The sequence below is a fragment of the Arvicola amphibius genome, chromosome 1, assembly GCF_903992535.2.
Source record: "Arvicola amphibius chromosome 1, mArvAmp1.2, whole genome shotgun sequence".
NCBI classification, from domain to species: Eukaryota; Metazoa; Chordata; class Mammalia; order Rodentia; family Cricetidae; genus Arvicola; species Arvicola amphibius.
The window spans coordinates 15,342,933-15,359,592 of NC_052047.1; the positions used below are offsets into that span (position 1 = coordinate 15,342,933).

Here is a 16,660-nt window from a genome sequence, read left to right on the forward strand (position 1 = left end):
ACCTAAATATGTACTTCATAAGTTTGTGTACTGTGTTATTCACTGGGATTCTCAGAACCCCAGACCTTTTTAGGCCCTCTGATTTTGTTGTTCACTGATAATTCGTAAGAACACTCATTCCCACAGATCTTATAATACAGAACATTTAGAGGATTTCCAAATGATTAAGATAATCACTATCTTACTTTATGTAAATTGGTCCGTCCTGGTATCTTATACTGTTTAATACGTGTGTACTTCCGGATTGATTGGGAAGTACACATCTTCATAGTTGCAGCCCTTGGCTCACTCGCTGCCTTCAGATGACTGCACCTTACAACTTGTATTATTCTACATTGTGACTACAGAATACCATCCCTTAGGTTTGGGATAAGTATGTAGAGAGCAGCATTTTGCTGGCCTAGACAGAAGTTCTTCCCAGTGAGACCCAGTCTTATACAAGGTTTTAATAGCTGTTTGTCACAGCCTCATGGTACACTGCTGCCTTAAAGGAGTTTAAAAATAAATGCCAACCTATGGTGAGAAATAAGAAGCAGATTCCAGACCACCTCTGACAGGAAGATATGACACAATGTTTGATACAGAGATACAAGATACTAATTTTCATTAGGGGATTTTCCTGTTAAAGATTAAGCCAGTGTGGTGGCACCTGCGAGGAAGAGGCAGGTGGATCTCGTAGTTTAAGGCCAGTTTCAGACCAGTCAGGGCTACGTAGTGAAACCTTATCTTAACCTCCACTTCCCCATAAAAGTAAAAATATGCCTATATCTGATTCCAGGGGGTTACTTTTAACGATTCTCAGAAGAATAATTTATCACTAATTTAAAAAAAATTTTCCCCAAAGCATTTTTGAAATATTTGTGCAGGGCGGTGGTGGCACACGCCTGTAATCCCAGCAATTAGGAGGCAGAGGCAGGCGGATCTCTGAATTTGAGACCAGCCTGGTCTACAGCGCGAGTTCCATGACAGGCTCCAAAGGAATCCTGTCTCGAATAACCAAAAAAGAAAGAAATCTTATTTGGAAAGTGAGCACTCTAAATAGCAGCATAATCTATATTAAAATTTGAGTAGTATCTTAATCTTCTATACTAAAAATTCCAAGGTTGAGGGTTGGAGTAAGGGTAAAGGGCTTGCCCAATATATGTCAGGTGATCAACCCTAGTACTGAATAAGCTGGAGGGAGTGGCAAATGCCTGTAGCTGTGCTGAGGTTGGCCTTGAACACTGGGTCTTCCTGCTCTTTCTACTAAAGTCTGGCACCCTGTTTATACCTGCAGCACACTTGACTTCAAAGATGCATCCTATATAACCACCAGACACTTGTTATGAGGGTGTAAGTGCAGCAAAATTGAGCCAGGGCTGCTTCTAAGATCAGTTTTTCATAATTATGCTGATTGGAAGTCACAGCAAATGTGTTAAATGGTGTATCAGTTCAATCTCTTAAAAATTTATGGAATAAGAAACCCTGTCTCGAAAAACCAAAAAAAATAAAAAATAAAAAACTATGGAATGGCCCGGCGGTGGTGGCACACGCCTTTAATCCCAGCACTCGGGAGGCAGAGGCAGACGGATCTCTGTGAGTTTGAGGCCAGCCTGCTCTACAAGAGCTAGTTCCAGGACAGGCTCCAAAGCCACAGAGAAACTCTGTCTCGAAAAACCAAAAAAAAAAAAAAAAAAAAAAAAATTATGGAATGAAAAACATTCATATATTCAATACACACACATAGATCTGAAAATTTTTGCAACAATTTACAGGCTACAGTCCAACAATGGCTACCCGTGATAGGGAAGTCAAAGAACCTAGTAGTTTTTCAGTCCCACAAGCCTGGGTGTCTCAGCCTGTCTTCAGCATGTGCTTGAATCCCTAAGTAGGATCCAACACTAGTGAAGGAATGTGTGTGCTAGCAAGTAGACGATTTGGGCGTAGGGAGCGGTGTTACCGGTAGCAGTAGCCCCTCACTTACATTTTTAGGTCTTTTGAGAAGGATCTTTGGTTAGACCTGACACTAGTGCAGATTGCCTAGAGTACAAAGTCAGCCTGGGCTATACAGTGAGTTCCAGGATAGCCTGGGCTATAGCGAGGAACTGCATCTTAAGAAAAAGCCCAAATCTATAAAGAGAACCAGCTTCTTCAAGTTGTCCCTCGGATTCCACAGGAGTTACCTCCTCCCACATTGCACATGAACGTGTGATAAACAAGGGAATTTAAAAGGCTTTAAAAATAAATATGGTTTGACACATGGCTCCAGGTAAAAGGTCTTGCAGCACAAACGTGGTGATCCTGGGTAAAAGTGGACGGAGAGGACTGGCTACAAAGTTCTCTAACTTCTACAAGCCATATGCAGAACTAGCATAAATTAAATATTAATAAATGTTAATTCACATTAGAATATTTGGGGCTTAATTTTTTTGTTTGTTTGCTTTTTGTTTTTCAAGACAGGGTTTCTCAGCTATGGAGCCAATCCTGGAACTTGCTCTGTAGACCAGGCTGGCCTTAAACTCAGAGATCCTTCCATCTCTGGATCCCGAGTTTTGGTATTAAAGGCATGCGTCACCACCATTCGGCATATTTCTATTATTTTTACTTACGTGTATGCAGGTGCTCACAGGTCAGAAGAGGGTGTCAGATCCCTTGAGCTGGAGTTACAGTTGTAATAAAAATATTAAAGATTTTAATAACTGCTTGAATTTTTTTGGTTTATTGTTTGTAAACAAAATGTTAATAGGCTTATTTATAAACAAGTTATGCTTACCCATAAATATGAATTTACTTATTTCCCAGTGTTAAAATTGGTTCTAGGTCCTCACATGGTAAACCTGGGGTTTGGCAGGGTTGTGTTGCTTTAAGTAACTTCCCTTTATGCTATAGGGCCACTTTGGAAGGGCCAACTCAGTTTTACCAGTTATCTGCAAGGAAGATGGGGAAACTTCATTTTACACATTCGCTACTTGATCTTCACTTTACATCAGTAGACGGTAACAACTAGTTTCTTAAGTAAGAGATAGGTAAGTTGTTTCAGAAAGGATTATGGTACAGGAGCTAATACATTAAAAATTTTTTTATGTGGATTCATGGTTAGTTTTGAACGCAAGTATCCCAGATTCCAGAAAATAAGTTACCGTGATATAGCTTTGGTAGGTGTGCAGTGAAGTGTGGGACAATAGCTACCGTTTGGCACTGGCAAACAGGAGAGTTTTCTAGAAATAGGCATTGGCCTATTGTATGGCTGGGCGCTTTTGTAAGAAAACTTCGTCATCCCAATTATCTGCTGTAGTTAGGAACTCAAAACTGAAAATCTCACGGAGTTCGTGTATGCCTTGTGCGTTTCGTTTTACTCTTTCTCCTGCTTTTTATGATGATGGTATGGTGTGTGTGTTTTGAGACAGTGTCATTGGGTAGCTTTGGCTGGCTTAGAGCTCCCTTACCTAGACCAGACTGACCTCAAATACACAAGAGATCCTCCTACTTGTGCCTCCAGAATGACGGGATTAAGGATTTGGGCCACCACCACCAGGCTGACAAATCTATCCGGTAGAATTTTGTCTAGAGGATAAAGGACGCAGACTAACTCCGCGCAAACCGGAAACACTCGTTCCTCTCTGAAGTAGGCGGTTCAGCAGTGGGTGGAAACAGAACTACTACAGGCTACGCGTGTCTTCAGCGGAAGCCACCGGGTCACAAAAAGTACACAAGCGACAATCCTCTTGGGTGGAAACCGAAACTCAACAGCCAGGCGGTTGCTTACCCCGCCTACCCCTGCAGTTCCGGTTCCGACTGCCCGGAGCTCCACCCTAGCAAAGAAAGTCGTCCCGGGCGCGCCGCTTGCTGCTCAGTGCCGCGTAGGAAAGGCGGGTCCTCACGTCATCTCCAGCGCGACTCAGACGTCACCGCCGTGGCTGGGAAGCCAGGCGTAGCCGCGGGCCGGCGCATGCGCATATCTTCCGTGGGTCCCCTAGACAGCCTGCTGTTCCCGGTCCGCAGCGCTGTTGCCATGCTGTGCCGCCGGGGTGCCGGGTGTCTCCGGTCACTGCCCACCTTGCGGCTGCGGGCGCGGGGACTGCAGCCCGGCTGGAATAGCTCGCGGCTCCCGGCCCTCCCGGTGTGTGCGACCGCGTCGGTGTCGGCGGCCGCTCCGGGCGGATGGTACGAGGCCCTGGCAGCGTCGGCGCCCGTGCGCGCCGCGGAGGAAGTGCTCCTGGGCGCGCAGGCAGCCACGGGGCTCCCCTGGTGGGGCAGCATCATGCTCACCACCGTGGCCCTGCGCGGCGCCATCACGTTGCCTCTGGCGGCCTATCAGCACTACATCCTGGCCAAGGTGAGGGCTATCGGTCTCCGTGCTGCCTTCCTGCTAGTGTTAACGGTCGAGGTTGTTGCTTTGCTAAAATGGTATTGCATATGTTAAATAATGGTTGGTGACTCGAGTGCCTTCCAGTTCTTCCCACCTACCAAGTCTTCATTTGAAATATGTGTTTCCTAAACTTCACATTGAGACCGGTCTACAGAAGAAATGACACGGAGGAGCCTGTAACATTAGGGACGTAAACGTTTTAACAGAGCGTCTGCAGCATTATTTCCCCTTAACTATTCTTACTGCACTTTATTATTAAAAAGGATTCCCTAAATTAACAATTTGCAAACTTGGATTGTCACTCTCCACGACCCTGTGTCTGATGGGTTGTGACCTTGAGTCGGCCTTAAGACTTGTTTCTGTGGAATCGGTATAGCATTTTCTTTCCTTGGCTATTCTTGGTGTGAGAGGAAATCAGCAGTTACTCTGAAGTTTCACCTTCTCAGTTCATTTGAGAAGGTGAGGTTTCACAGAAGATTGCCAGGAAGGAAGCAGCCACACTAAGGCAGAAAGTGGTCACTGGGAATCCTTGGGATTTGAACTGAACAAGTGGGGTGCTGTTTTCTCTACTGCTGGCGTATCTAAGGCCGGAACAGGAAAATCCGGGATGCAATTTTCATTTAATTCTCACAATTGTAGGAATTAGGTGCTATTTCAGAGGTTATGTACAGCCAGAAATAGAAAACATCACCAAGCATCCCTTAACCAAGAAGTTTGTGCAGAGCATTTTGGTTGCCCAGATAGGTGTACAAACTGGAATTTAAGTTTGACTCAAGATCTTTTTTTTTTCTTGGATTTTTTGAGACAACGGGGTTTCTCTGTAACTTTGGAGGCTGTCCAGGAACTAGCTCTTGTAGACCTGGCTGGCCTCCAACTCAGAGAGATCCACCTGCCTCTGCCTCCAGAGTGCTGGAATTAAAGGCATGTGTCACCACCGCCCAGCTTGACTTAAGATATTTTAAGCAGGCTAAATATCTAATAGTATCTTCTGCTTAAATGTTTCTGATTGCAAATGTGATCAGCAAACACTTGTAAGTAGTTGAGGGTACAGAGAATACGTGAATGTTGTTCATTGGTGACATTGACCTAATGTGGAATTGGGGAGGGAAAGGGTTACTTGGCTCTCAGGTTCTAGCCTATCATGGAGGGACAGCAGGACAGGAACTAAAGCAGAAACCTTAGTGGAAAATTGCTCACATGCCTAGGGATGGCAGCCCGCAGTGGACTGGGTCCTTCTGTGTCAGGTAGCCATCAAAAACATTCTGTAGGCTAATCTGATAGCTGAAAATTTTTAACTGAGTTCCTCTCTCCTGGGTGCAACAAGTTGACAGCCAACACTGACTATAGCCATGGTTTTCAGCAAAGATACTTTATGTGCTCATAAAAACAACTTTTTCTTTAGTTAGGTGGAAAACTTGCAACCAGAGATAAAAAGCATCGCCAAGCGCCTTAACCAAGAAGTTGCCGTTTGTGCGCATCAGTTTGGTTGGTCCAAAAGAGTTGCCAGGTATGCAGTTTTATGCCTGTAATCATGAAATACATAAATGCAGGTTTAGGTATTCTCTTGATTAGTTCATATTAATAAATCACTGTGTAGCATGGTTGTTTTATATACTGAAATGGAAGCATATAAACGAAGAAACAGACGTTATCCTAACTCCTGAGGAGCGGAATGGTCCTCTTATCTCAGCCTCCCACTGCTTGAATTCCTCATCCTCGTACCCCCCTCCCCCAAATGCTGGGATTGCAGATGTGCTGCAACATCTGGCTTCTATTTGGAGGACCCACTGAAAAGAGCCGTGCTCAGATAAAGACGGCAGTGAAGTAAGCACTGCACACAATTGGTGTGAGTCGTAGGAAATCGGGAGCTGTGCATGTAAGTAGGTGTAAGTGGCTGTGCGGTCCTGTCTCGTCTCATGTTGCCCGTCTGTGTTCCCATAGCCCCCCCCCCCCACTCCCCAACATTTCAGTTCTTGTGAAATGGTGTATAGTTCGGGCAGTCTTCTTGGCTTCCAGATGGTATCACTACAGTAATTGCCACCATGCCTGGCAAACTATATCTATATATTTATATCTATCTATCTATCTATCTATCTATCTTTATTTGGTGCTAATAACAACAAAAAAAAAAATCCAGAAAAACTTGACATTAGAGGAGTTGGCTCAGCAGTCAAGAGCACTTGTTTTTGTTTTGTTTTAAATCCTCGATTTCTATGTAGCCCTGACTGTCCTGGAACTCACTATATAGACCAGGCTGGCCTCAAACCACCTGCCTCGGCCTGCTAAGTGCTGAGATTAAAGGTGTGTGCCACCGTGCCTGGCCTAAAGAACACTTGTCCCTCACAGAGGACCCAGGTTTGATTCCCTGCACTCTCATGATGGCTCTCCTGTCTGTAGCTCCAGCTCCAGGAGTGCTCAACACCTTTTCTACCTCGGGGCACCAGGCCTGCATGTGGTGCGCTTAAACACATGCAAGCAAAGCACTCGTACACAGAAAACAATAAAACAGCCAAGAAAACTTGAAACGTAGGGAACTGGCGAGGCAAGGCTTTAATCTCAGCACTATGGAGGTAGAGGCAGCAGTAGCTCTGGAATTCAAGGCCAGTCTGTTTACATAATGAGTTCCAGGCCTTCCATGCTACAGCCTGAGACCCTGTCTCAGAAAGAGAAGAAGGAAAAAAGGAGAAAATTAAAATGTAAAGTTGTATTTGTTAAATATAGATAAACCGAAGCCTGTAGTTTAGATATTTCATAAAGAGGAATCTGAGAGCGCAGCCATGGGCCAGCAGAACAGGTGTTCATCTGGGCTGTGAGTGACTTGGTGAGGTGAGATTTATGACGGATAATTTACCTGTGCTTCACTAATGCTGTGGCTCTCTAGATGTTACTTGTGGAGCTGGCTAGTTCACATCCTCAGATGCGCTGATGTGAAGGTCCATTTTGTTGGATGACCTAAGTTTCCAGGACCATAGTGTGCAAGTGTATGTAGAGAGGTAAAGCACAAATAAGAAGAACCAAGGGCCTAGAATGCATGCGTGTACTGTCTCAGTTCAGCACACTACAAATTGATTCAATACAACAATTATAAAAAGCCTACCTTGTACTAAATGTGTGTGGTATAAGAGATTTAGAGATGAGGAAGAAACCAGAGCAAGGTTAGTGGTGCACACATAAGAGGCTTGTGACTCAGAGGCCTGCCTGAGCTAGTGATACCTTTCTTGCCACAAAAACCAATAATTGTCCCTCAAGACCATGGTCTAGAAAGTAAGACTTATAAACAAAAGTGGCAGTTGGGTTTGGTGGCACAGGCCTGTAATCCTGGTTCCTTGGAGGTGGAGATAGGGGAACCAGAGGCTCAAAATTATCCTTGGCTGCATATCAAGTCAAGGTCAGCTTGGACCACTCAGGCCTTGTCTCAGCACAATGGAAGTACCAGAGCTGGTGAGTGTATCAGTACCCACACTTGGGCAGCAGACACCAGCCAATCTGTGACTTTGAGGCCAGCCTGATACGTAGTGTGTGTCAGGCCAGTCAGAGCTACACAGTGAGTCTTCTCAAAAAGAGAAACTGTTATGGTGAACAGATTAATATAACCTTTGTTGGAAAACTGCAAAATAGAGGCCACATTGACAGTCTTAAGAATACAAACTGCACAGACCCACAGAGCAGACCGGATACTTTGGGAGGTCACGTGACTATGTTTGCCTGGACTAGAGTTAAGTAAAATATGCTCTCAGCTGTGATATTTGCAGTTAAAATTGTGTTATACTTTGCTGGGCTTGAAATCCCACTCTCTATTTTGTTTAATTTTGAGACAGGAGTTCACGAGGTAGCCTCGGTTTGCCTTCCTTACTTAGCTATGTAACTTAAGCCTGGCTTCAAGCTTCAATCCTCCAACCTCCATCCATCTCCATCTCCCAGAAAATGCTGGGGTTGTGAGTATGTGCTACATCAGCTGGTAATATTTCAGCCTTCAGATCTTATTGGCAGGGGTTGAAGAGTTGGCTCGGTGGTTAACATGTATTGATGTGTTGTTTATACATGTACATCACAGAATATGATATAAATAAAATATTTTTTAAAAAAGCTTATTGGCCAGAAACTAGAAACTAAAGTTTCACTAGAAACTAAAGTTGTAGTCTGACAATGTCTTTAATAAAAAACAATGTGGAAATTATTTTTTATGGTTGAAATTATTGCTATATATTTTAGTGTCACACATTAGATGAGTTGAAAATGTATTTGGTAGATTTATTCAGTACATTTAATATGGAACATTGAAACATACACTGTAATTAAATGGTATTGCAGAATTGAAAAAAAAAATAAGTAAAAGGCTTTGTGCCTTCTCTTTAGTGCTTGACCCCTTACCTGCTTATGATAGCTGAAAGTCCTGTTCCACCTTTCAGCGTCCCTCCCGGAGGGGGTGTGTGCTGCAGGGTGAAGTTCTTGCTAGTGGTCAGAAGATGTCTTGGCTCCCTTCCCTCACCTTAGGCTCACCTACCTAAAGAACATGCGGAGGCTTGTTTCAGAGCTGTATGTGCGTGACAACTGCCATCCCTTCAAAGCCACCGTGTTGGTCTGGGTCCAGCTTCCAATGTGGGTCTTCATATCCGTTGCCCTCCGGAACTTCAGCACAGGGGCAGCACATTCAGAAGGTAACTGTTTCAGAAATCATCATCTCTCAAATTCTTCAAAGTTTGCATTCCAGTAAAAAAAAAAAAAAAAAAAAAACCCTAGTCTTCATAACTATGATTTACTGTCTTCTTTACATTACAGAATTTAGAATCTTAAGCATAAACAGTCTATGTTGAGGGCAATAACTGGAAAATGAAGCAAAACAAAACAAAAAAAATTGCAAATATAAATAGCTTAACTAACCAGTGCAGCTCTTCGGGGAGAGATGCCCTATGGGAATTGTTGGGGTTTGTGTGCTGCTCCCTCTCCGCTGTCCTCAGGAATCCTGTTGTTTTGTGTTTAAACTGTTTCAGCTGCTGTTTCTGTTCAGGAGCAGTTAGCGGCTGGTGGGGTGCTGTGGTTTCCTGACCTCACTGCAGTGGATTCCACTTGGATTCTGCCCATCTCCGTTGGTGTTGTCAATTTACTAATAGTGGAGGTCAGTGGTTTACATTGGGGTTTGCTGACTGTTTATGTCATTGGGATTGCTGCTGCTGCTGCTATTCTGGCGTCGCATACACTCTGAATTCTGACACAGATCAGCTCTTGGCGTGAGCCAGTTCCTTTTTGTCTGGTGTCAGAGTTCTTTTTGTTAAAGTAAGAGCACTATCCCTGGCACAATGCTCATGTCTAGTCTTTGCACTCAGGAAGCAGAGGCAGGAGAATCGCAAACTTCAGAGCCATCCTAGGCTACATAACAAGACCATCTCAAAAAAGTAGGCAAAAGAAAAAGGATAGTAATTAAAGCTGGGTATACTGGCACTCCTTTAATCTCAGTGCTCAGGAGGCAGAGGCTGGCAGATCTCCGCAAGCTCAAGTCTAGTCTGGTCCACACAGTGAGTTCCAGGACAGCCAGTGCTATGTAGAGACATGGAAAGAACCAGTCTCTAAATATATATTATATTAAATTTAATATAATATAGAATTTATTTAATTTAATTATATTAAATTAAATTAATATATATTAGATCTCATATATATATATATATATATATATATATATATATATATATATATATATATATATGAATTTAAGTTGCATGGCCAGTCTGGTTTTAATCCACAATCGAATGGGGTTTTTGTGTATCTATTATGTGAATTTATTGGTAGGGAACCATAAGTAACCCATTGACATTTTCTTAATAAGTGACTTAGTATCATCATTTGAATTTCTTGATGTGCTAACGTAAAGAAACACATACATGAAAAATGGGATTTTTTTTTTAGTTGTGTCTTCTGTTACTCATAGCATTTCACTCTACAATACACAGAAAGCATGCTTGTAATTTTATAAAGAGCTCAGACTTTGAGGTAAAAGTCTTACAAACCTCATGTCAGTGAGCACTGTCTGGGAATTCCAATCTATATCTTGTTTGTAGCAGACACTTTCTATTTTTTTAATTCCTTGGAGCTGGGAATATAGCTTAGATGGTAGAATGCTTGCCTAGTATTGCAGAAAACCCAGGGATCTCTACCCCAGTGCTGGATGCATGGGCATAGTGGGGCATGGCTGATAGAGTGGTCAAAAGTTTAAGGTCATTTTCAACTACACAGCAAGTTCCATGCTACCCTAAGGTATGTGCACCTGTTTAAAACAGAGAAGATGGGGTTGGAGAGATAGCTTGGAGGTTAAAAGCATTTACACAGTCCTAGGCTCAGTCCATAGCATCCACATGACTGCTCACAAAAAGCTTTAACCAATTCCAAGTCTAGATTCCAACTTCTGCATGCCTCTTCTGAACCTACCGGGCACCAGGAACATGTGTGGTACACAGACGGGTACACCTTTTTTTAAAGATTTATTCATTCATTCATTTATTTATTTATTTATTTATTTATTTATTTATTATAGTGTTCTGCCTGCATGTATGCTTGCAGTCCAGAAGAGGATGCTAGATTTCATTACAGATGGTTGTAACCCACCATGTGGTTGCTGGGAATTGAACTCATGACCTTTGGAAGAGCAGGCAATGCTCTTAACTGCTAAGTCATCACTCCAGTACCCTCCCCTAAAAAAAAAAATCTAAAGCCATCAGTGAGATGTTGAGGAAACATGTCACGTGCAGTGTGGATGTTCTTAAGAACACAGTGCAGCTCCTCAGTTTGTGTCAGCAACTATTTGGCAGAGAGAAAGGAGTGATGGAGGTTGGAATGAATCCTGTCAGCGCTATAGTCTTGTTCTGGTGCCATCCGATGACTGAGTAAAGGCTGTAATTTAACAGTATTGTGGGGGGGGGGGGCTTCTCTGAACAGTCTACGTGAGTTATCTTCTTCTCAGATTAACCCTGTGAGGATTGTATTATTTTAATGAAGGGAAAGTGGCACAGAGTTAGAATTTGTGTAAGGTTATGGATCTCTGGGAATGCAGGACTACCGGGTGTGAAGACACCTGTCTATAATCTCATCACCTGGAATTTTGAGACCAGAGGATCTCTACACAGTGAGAGCCTGTCTCATAAAACCAACAGCAACATCAGGGGTGCCCTTTGCAATCAGAGTCCCCTGCATCTCACACACACACAAAGCCTGACTGTTCTGGCCCTTGGATAGATGGTTAGTTGTGTGAGTTCATTGGTATTGAAATTGTTGTGTTTAAGTGCTGGAGATGGAGACCATGGCCTTGTACACACCAGGTCAAGTGTTCTGCCATTGAACTACAGTGCCAGCCCTTAAAGGTATTGGTAGAGGCTGGTCACAAATCAGCTTTTAGCCAGGTGTTGTGGTACCCATCTGCCATCCCAGCAGAGGCAGTGTTTGAGGCTACCCTAATGTACTGAGTATGCTCCAGGCTAGTCAGGGCTACATGGTGAAACCCTATCTTGAAAAAAAAAATTATTTTTGAGACACTGTCTCATGTAAGCTATCTCACAAATAAATCTAAAAGCCAAAGATGACCACAAGTTGCTGCCCCAGTCAAATGCTAGGAATAAAAGAGTGTCCCACAAAGCCTGGGCTGCAGTTGCATTTTCAAGTTTGTCTGACTTAATGTGCATTTTAGTAATTATTGTTTGTGTGTTCTTCAGATTTTTGCTCTACAAAAACTCGGAATGTCTCGTTTTCAAATGTATGTCACACACTTTGTGCGCGCTGTGTCTGTGCTGATGATCCCGATCGCCGCCACAGTACCTTCTGTGAGTACCAGTAGCATTGCATGTGACCCGTGCTTAGCTCCCACAGCCTGGCAGCCTGCGGCTTTGAGCCTGTCTTTTACCAGCTTGACCCTTGCTGTTGAGAATGCTTGTGTGGACTGATTGGCTCATCTTTCTCATGGATATGTCCAGCTTTGCTGTCAAACTCCTTGCTCCCCTTCCTGTATTAATATGACAGAGTACCTTGCTCAGTCTGGTACTTGCTTATTTGACTAGCTCATACATTGAACAACTTCCATACAGACTGGACCAAGGACTATAGCTCTTAAAAAAGAAAGCACCGCCCAGTCCACATGGATTCATGAGTACTGCTTAACCTTGTGCTGTGGGTTTGGTTCATTTGTCCCTGTTGATACCTAAGGAAACTTTGTAAGAAATAAAAGAATAAACAATTATTGTTACAGTTCCTTCAGTCCTTTTGTATATTTCCCACAGATAACTTTAGAAGTTGTCAGAAGTTGTGTTTTACCAAATAAATGTCCTTGCGTCTTACTTGGTCACATCTAGCAGTTTTAATAGTCTAGGAAGTATGTACAGTGGTTTTTAGACACAGTATATGTAGGTGGATTTTTCTTTTTTTTTTTTTAAACTTTATTTAACTTTATTTCATGCCATTGGTATAAGGATGTCAGATCCCCTGGAACTGGAGTTACAGATAACTGCGAGCTGCCATGTGGATGCTGGGAATTGAACCCAGGTCCTCTGAAGAGCAGTCAGTGCTCTTAACCACTGAGCCATCTCTCTAGCCCCCGTAGGTAGATTTTTCTGCCCCACCAAATAGCTCCCAGATCACGACACAGAGGCTTATTATTTATTCATAAAAGCTTAGGCTTGTTTCTCATTCGCTCTTAGAACTTAAATTAACCCAGGTATTTAATCTACATTCTTTCATATGGCTTGGTTACCTTTACTTTGTAATGCCCATGCTGTTCCTCTGCATCTGACTAGTGATCCCTACTTCCCAGCATTCTCTCTGCCTCAAAATTCCTGCCTAGCTATTGGCTATTTAACTTTTGTATTAAACCAGTGACAGTGGCATATCTTCACACACTGTAAAGGAATATTCCACAGCAAGTATACCCAGCTAAAAATTAAATTTTTTTTTCTTAGCAAGAAAAGAAATAGTTATGTAAATGGAAGCCTATAGTTCTGTCTGGATGCACTTTTTAAAGTGTAGTGAGAGGCCAGGCGGTGGTGGCGCATGCCTTTAATCCCAGCACTCGGGAGGCAGAGGCAGGCGGATCTCTATGAGTTTGATACCAGCCTGGTTTACAAGAGCTAGTTCCAGGACAGGCTCCAAAGCTACAGAGAAACCCTGTCTCAAAAAACAAAATAAGCTAACAACAAAAAAACAAAAAGTGTGGTGAGAAAAAAGGCTTAGAAATCCTTGTCTCGGTGTAGGGTGCTGCATATCCTTCATCCCAGCTCATCAGGAAGCCAAACAGAAAGATCCCATGACCCTGGATGCACCAGCCTGATACTCGGGCACTCCGATTTTATGTCAAGCACTTGCATGTGTTGGGGTGCATGTGTGGAAGTCTCCTAGAGTCGGTTCTCTCCTCCTCTTGCATGTGTTGGGGTGCACGTGTGGAAGTCTCCTAGAGTCAGTTCTCTCCTCTGATGTGGATTCCAGGGTTAAGCTCCTATCATCTAGTTTGCTGGCTCTGCTTGCCAGCCCTACCTAGGCACTCTTAATGTTTTTTGTATATTGCCTTATAATTCTGGCAGTGCAGAGAGGCAGGCACTGTTACAATCTCCCACTTTGATAGGTCAGACAGTGGTGGCGCACACTTTTTAATTCCAACACTCGGAGAGGTAGAGGCAGGAAGATCTCTGAGTTTGAGGCCAGCCTGGTCTACAGGGGGAGTTCCTGGATAATCAGAGCTACAAAGAGAAGCCCTATCTCGAAAACAAAACAACAGAAACAATCTCCCACTTTAGTGATGAGGAGCCTGAAACATGGAAAGTTAAACAAGTGCTTCAGTTCTGTAACTACTCAGGCCGTCTGTGCAGACAGCAGTTTCTGACCCGCCTGGTCCTGCAGCCGTTCAGTCCCAAAGAAACACACAGAGGCTTATATTAGTTATAAACTGTTTGGCCTATAAGCTCAGACTTATTAACTAACGGTTATAACCTAAGTTAACCCATAACTCTTGTCTATGTTTAGCCACATGGCTTGGTACCTTTTCTCAGTATGGGATTTTCATCTTGCTTCCTCTGTATCTGGCTGGCAACTGCATCTCTACCTTATACCTTTTCCCAGAATTCTCTTCGTCTGGTCGCCCCCCACCTATACTTCCTGCCTGTCTACTAGCCAATCAGCGTTTACAGTATATAAGATCATTGTCCCACAGCAAGTCTCACATTTCCAGGTAGCTCAGCTGTTATTTGTAACCGCTGTGCTAATCTGCCTTTGGTGTATACTTCTGCCCTTGGGGTCTCACTTTAAACAAGTACAGATACTTCTGTGAGTTATGTACTTACCCATTCTGTACAGTTGCTCTCATGAGCCCTCAAAGTGAGTGCATTTACTCTCCCATTTTACAGATTTGAAACTGAAGCAAAAGAAATGACCAGTGCAAAGCCAGATAGTAGTGACAGGATTCAGACTTAGAGAGCTTCATCCCAGGCAGGATCCACCAGCCACATGGTTTGCCTTCTGAGACCTGACTGCTTTCTGAGGCCCACACAGAGCTGGAGACACATGTATGTACATATATGTACAGAAAGGCCAGCCTGGGTTCTATCACAAAAGAAGGTTAATAAGTTTTCTCTGAAGAAATGAAACGCATCCTAGACGACACAGAGAAAGTAGTTACTGGGGGCTTTTGATGGATAAAGAGGGGAAGTGAGGTCTAGTAAGGGTGCCACGGGAAGAGGTCACCGCCCAGGCTCCCACGGTCCATCTGTGTACTCAGTCGTCAGCACCTGTGGTGGGAACAAACTCTAATAGTGAAGGAAGGGAGGGTGTTTTCCTGACCCTGCCTGGTATCTGCTGTAAACACCTCACTCTTCTGGCTCCTGTTGTCAACCTTTCTTGCCTGGTGGACCTCATTCACTATCTCCATAGCGTGCTCAGAATGCTGGGGTGTGGGTGTGTGTGGGTGTGCGTGTGCATGTGCGTGTGTGTGTGTGTGTTTTCACTGCTTGTGTGAACCTGGCCCATACAGGAGCAGATGCTAACTGTCTGTGCTCTCTCCAGTCTCTTGTTCTCTACTGGCTGTGCTCCAGCCTCTTGGGCCTCTCTCAGAATCTGCTGCTGCGCTCCCCTGGATTCCGCCAGCTTTGCCGGATACCACCAACCAAGTCGGATTCAGAGACCCCTTACAAAGACCTCTCTGCTGCCTTTTGTGCCAAGTTCCTTTCAAGAAAATGACAGCAATACACTTCCAGTGACTTTGAAATTATCAGAAATGTCATTGTCGGTTTCATGCATTGAATTGAGGAGAGTGGGTAGCATTTAAATTACCTTTATTTAACTATCATGAAGCCCTGTGGGAAGGATGCAGTTCAGGTGTATTTTACATGTTAGAAATAAATGTTCAGTTGTAAAGTGTAAAGATAAGCCAGGATGCCTGGCCTTGTTCATGAAATCATAGCTTTGCTGAGAACAGCGTTAGATCCTGCGTGATCTGGGCCCAACTGTCCACACAATAAAGGTTTGTAATTAAAGGCTCTCGTGAGATAATTCCTTTAAAAAAAGATTTTATTTTATATAAATTATGTATGTGTGTCTGTGTGGGGGTCTGTACACCCGTGTACAACTGTCCACAGAGGTCAGCAGCACCAGATCCATCCCTCTGGAGTTGAAGGAAGTTGACATGGGCACTGGGAACCAACTCAGGATGTCTGAAGAGCAGTGTTTGCTCCCCACTGAAACGTCTCCCCAGCCCTCCAGTGAGATTCCTGTTGGCCACTGAGCCAGGTAACCGTGTCTCCAGCCCGAGTGAGATGATTGCTAGCACTTTGGATTGGAGGGTGGTTGGAGGTCTGTTTGCATATTTGAAAAATCTGCATGGCTGGGCGGTGGTGGTGCACGCCTTTAATCCCAGCACTCAGGAGGCAGAGGCAGGCTGGTCTCAAACTCAGAGATCTCTGAGTTTGAGACCAGCCTAGTCTACAAGAGCTAGCTCCAGGACAGGAACAAAAGCTACAGAGAAATCCTGTCTCAAGAAAGAAAAAAAAGTCTGCATGGTTTTGCTACAAAAGGCATGGGACTCAGTGTCCTTTTGGCAAATTCTAGTTAAGTCACTAGTTGGGCACTGGAGAGGTGGCTCGGTTAAGGCTAAGAGCACTTGCTGCTCTCACAGAGGACCCACACACCAGGTGTCACCTGAAGTGTATATGCAGCCCGAAGGCCACTATGGTATAAGGTAATTTTTCACTTGCTTATTTGGAAGGATAAAATGTTCTCTTGGGATGAATACAGGAAAAGTTCGTAGCTGGTAAAAATTGTGACTTTAGCTCTTCTTGTTTCATTCAGAAA

At 43.8% G+C, this 16,660-nt stretch overlaps 1 protein-coding gene across 2 annotated transcripts; it reads left to right on the top strand.

The window, feature by feature from the left end:
- The first annotated feature begins 3,928 nt into the window (after positions 1 to 3,928).
- On the top strand, positions 3,929 to 15,846 carry LOC119827249 (cytochrome c oxidase assembly protein COX18, mitochondrial). Of its 2 annotated transcripts, none has more exons than XM_038348704.1 (6): positions 3,929 to 4,315; positions 5,755 to 5,855; positions 8,843 to 9,006; positions 9,340 to 9,464; positions 12,049 to 12,156; positions 15,377 to 15,846. In XM_038348704.1, exons 1-6 carry the CDS (start codon positions 3,929 to 3,931, stop codon positions 15,548 to 15,550), a joined length of 1,059 nt encoding a protein of 352 aa, XP_038204632.1. In that variant the 3' UTR covers positions 15,551 to 15,846. The 2 variants fall into 2 exon arrangements, with proteins under 2 accessions (XP_038204632.1, XP_038204641.1); XM_038348713.1 differs by having other exon boundaries at positions 4,185 to 4,315; positions 5,751 to 5,855.
- Positions 15,847 to 16,660: the final 814 nt, after the last annotated feature.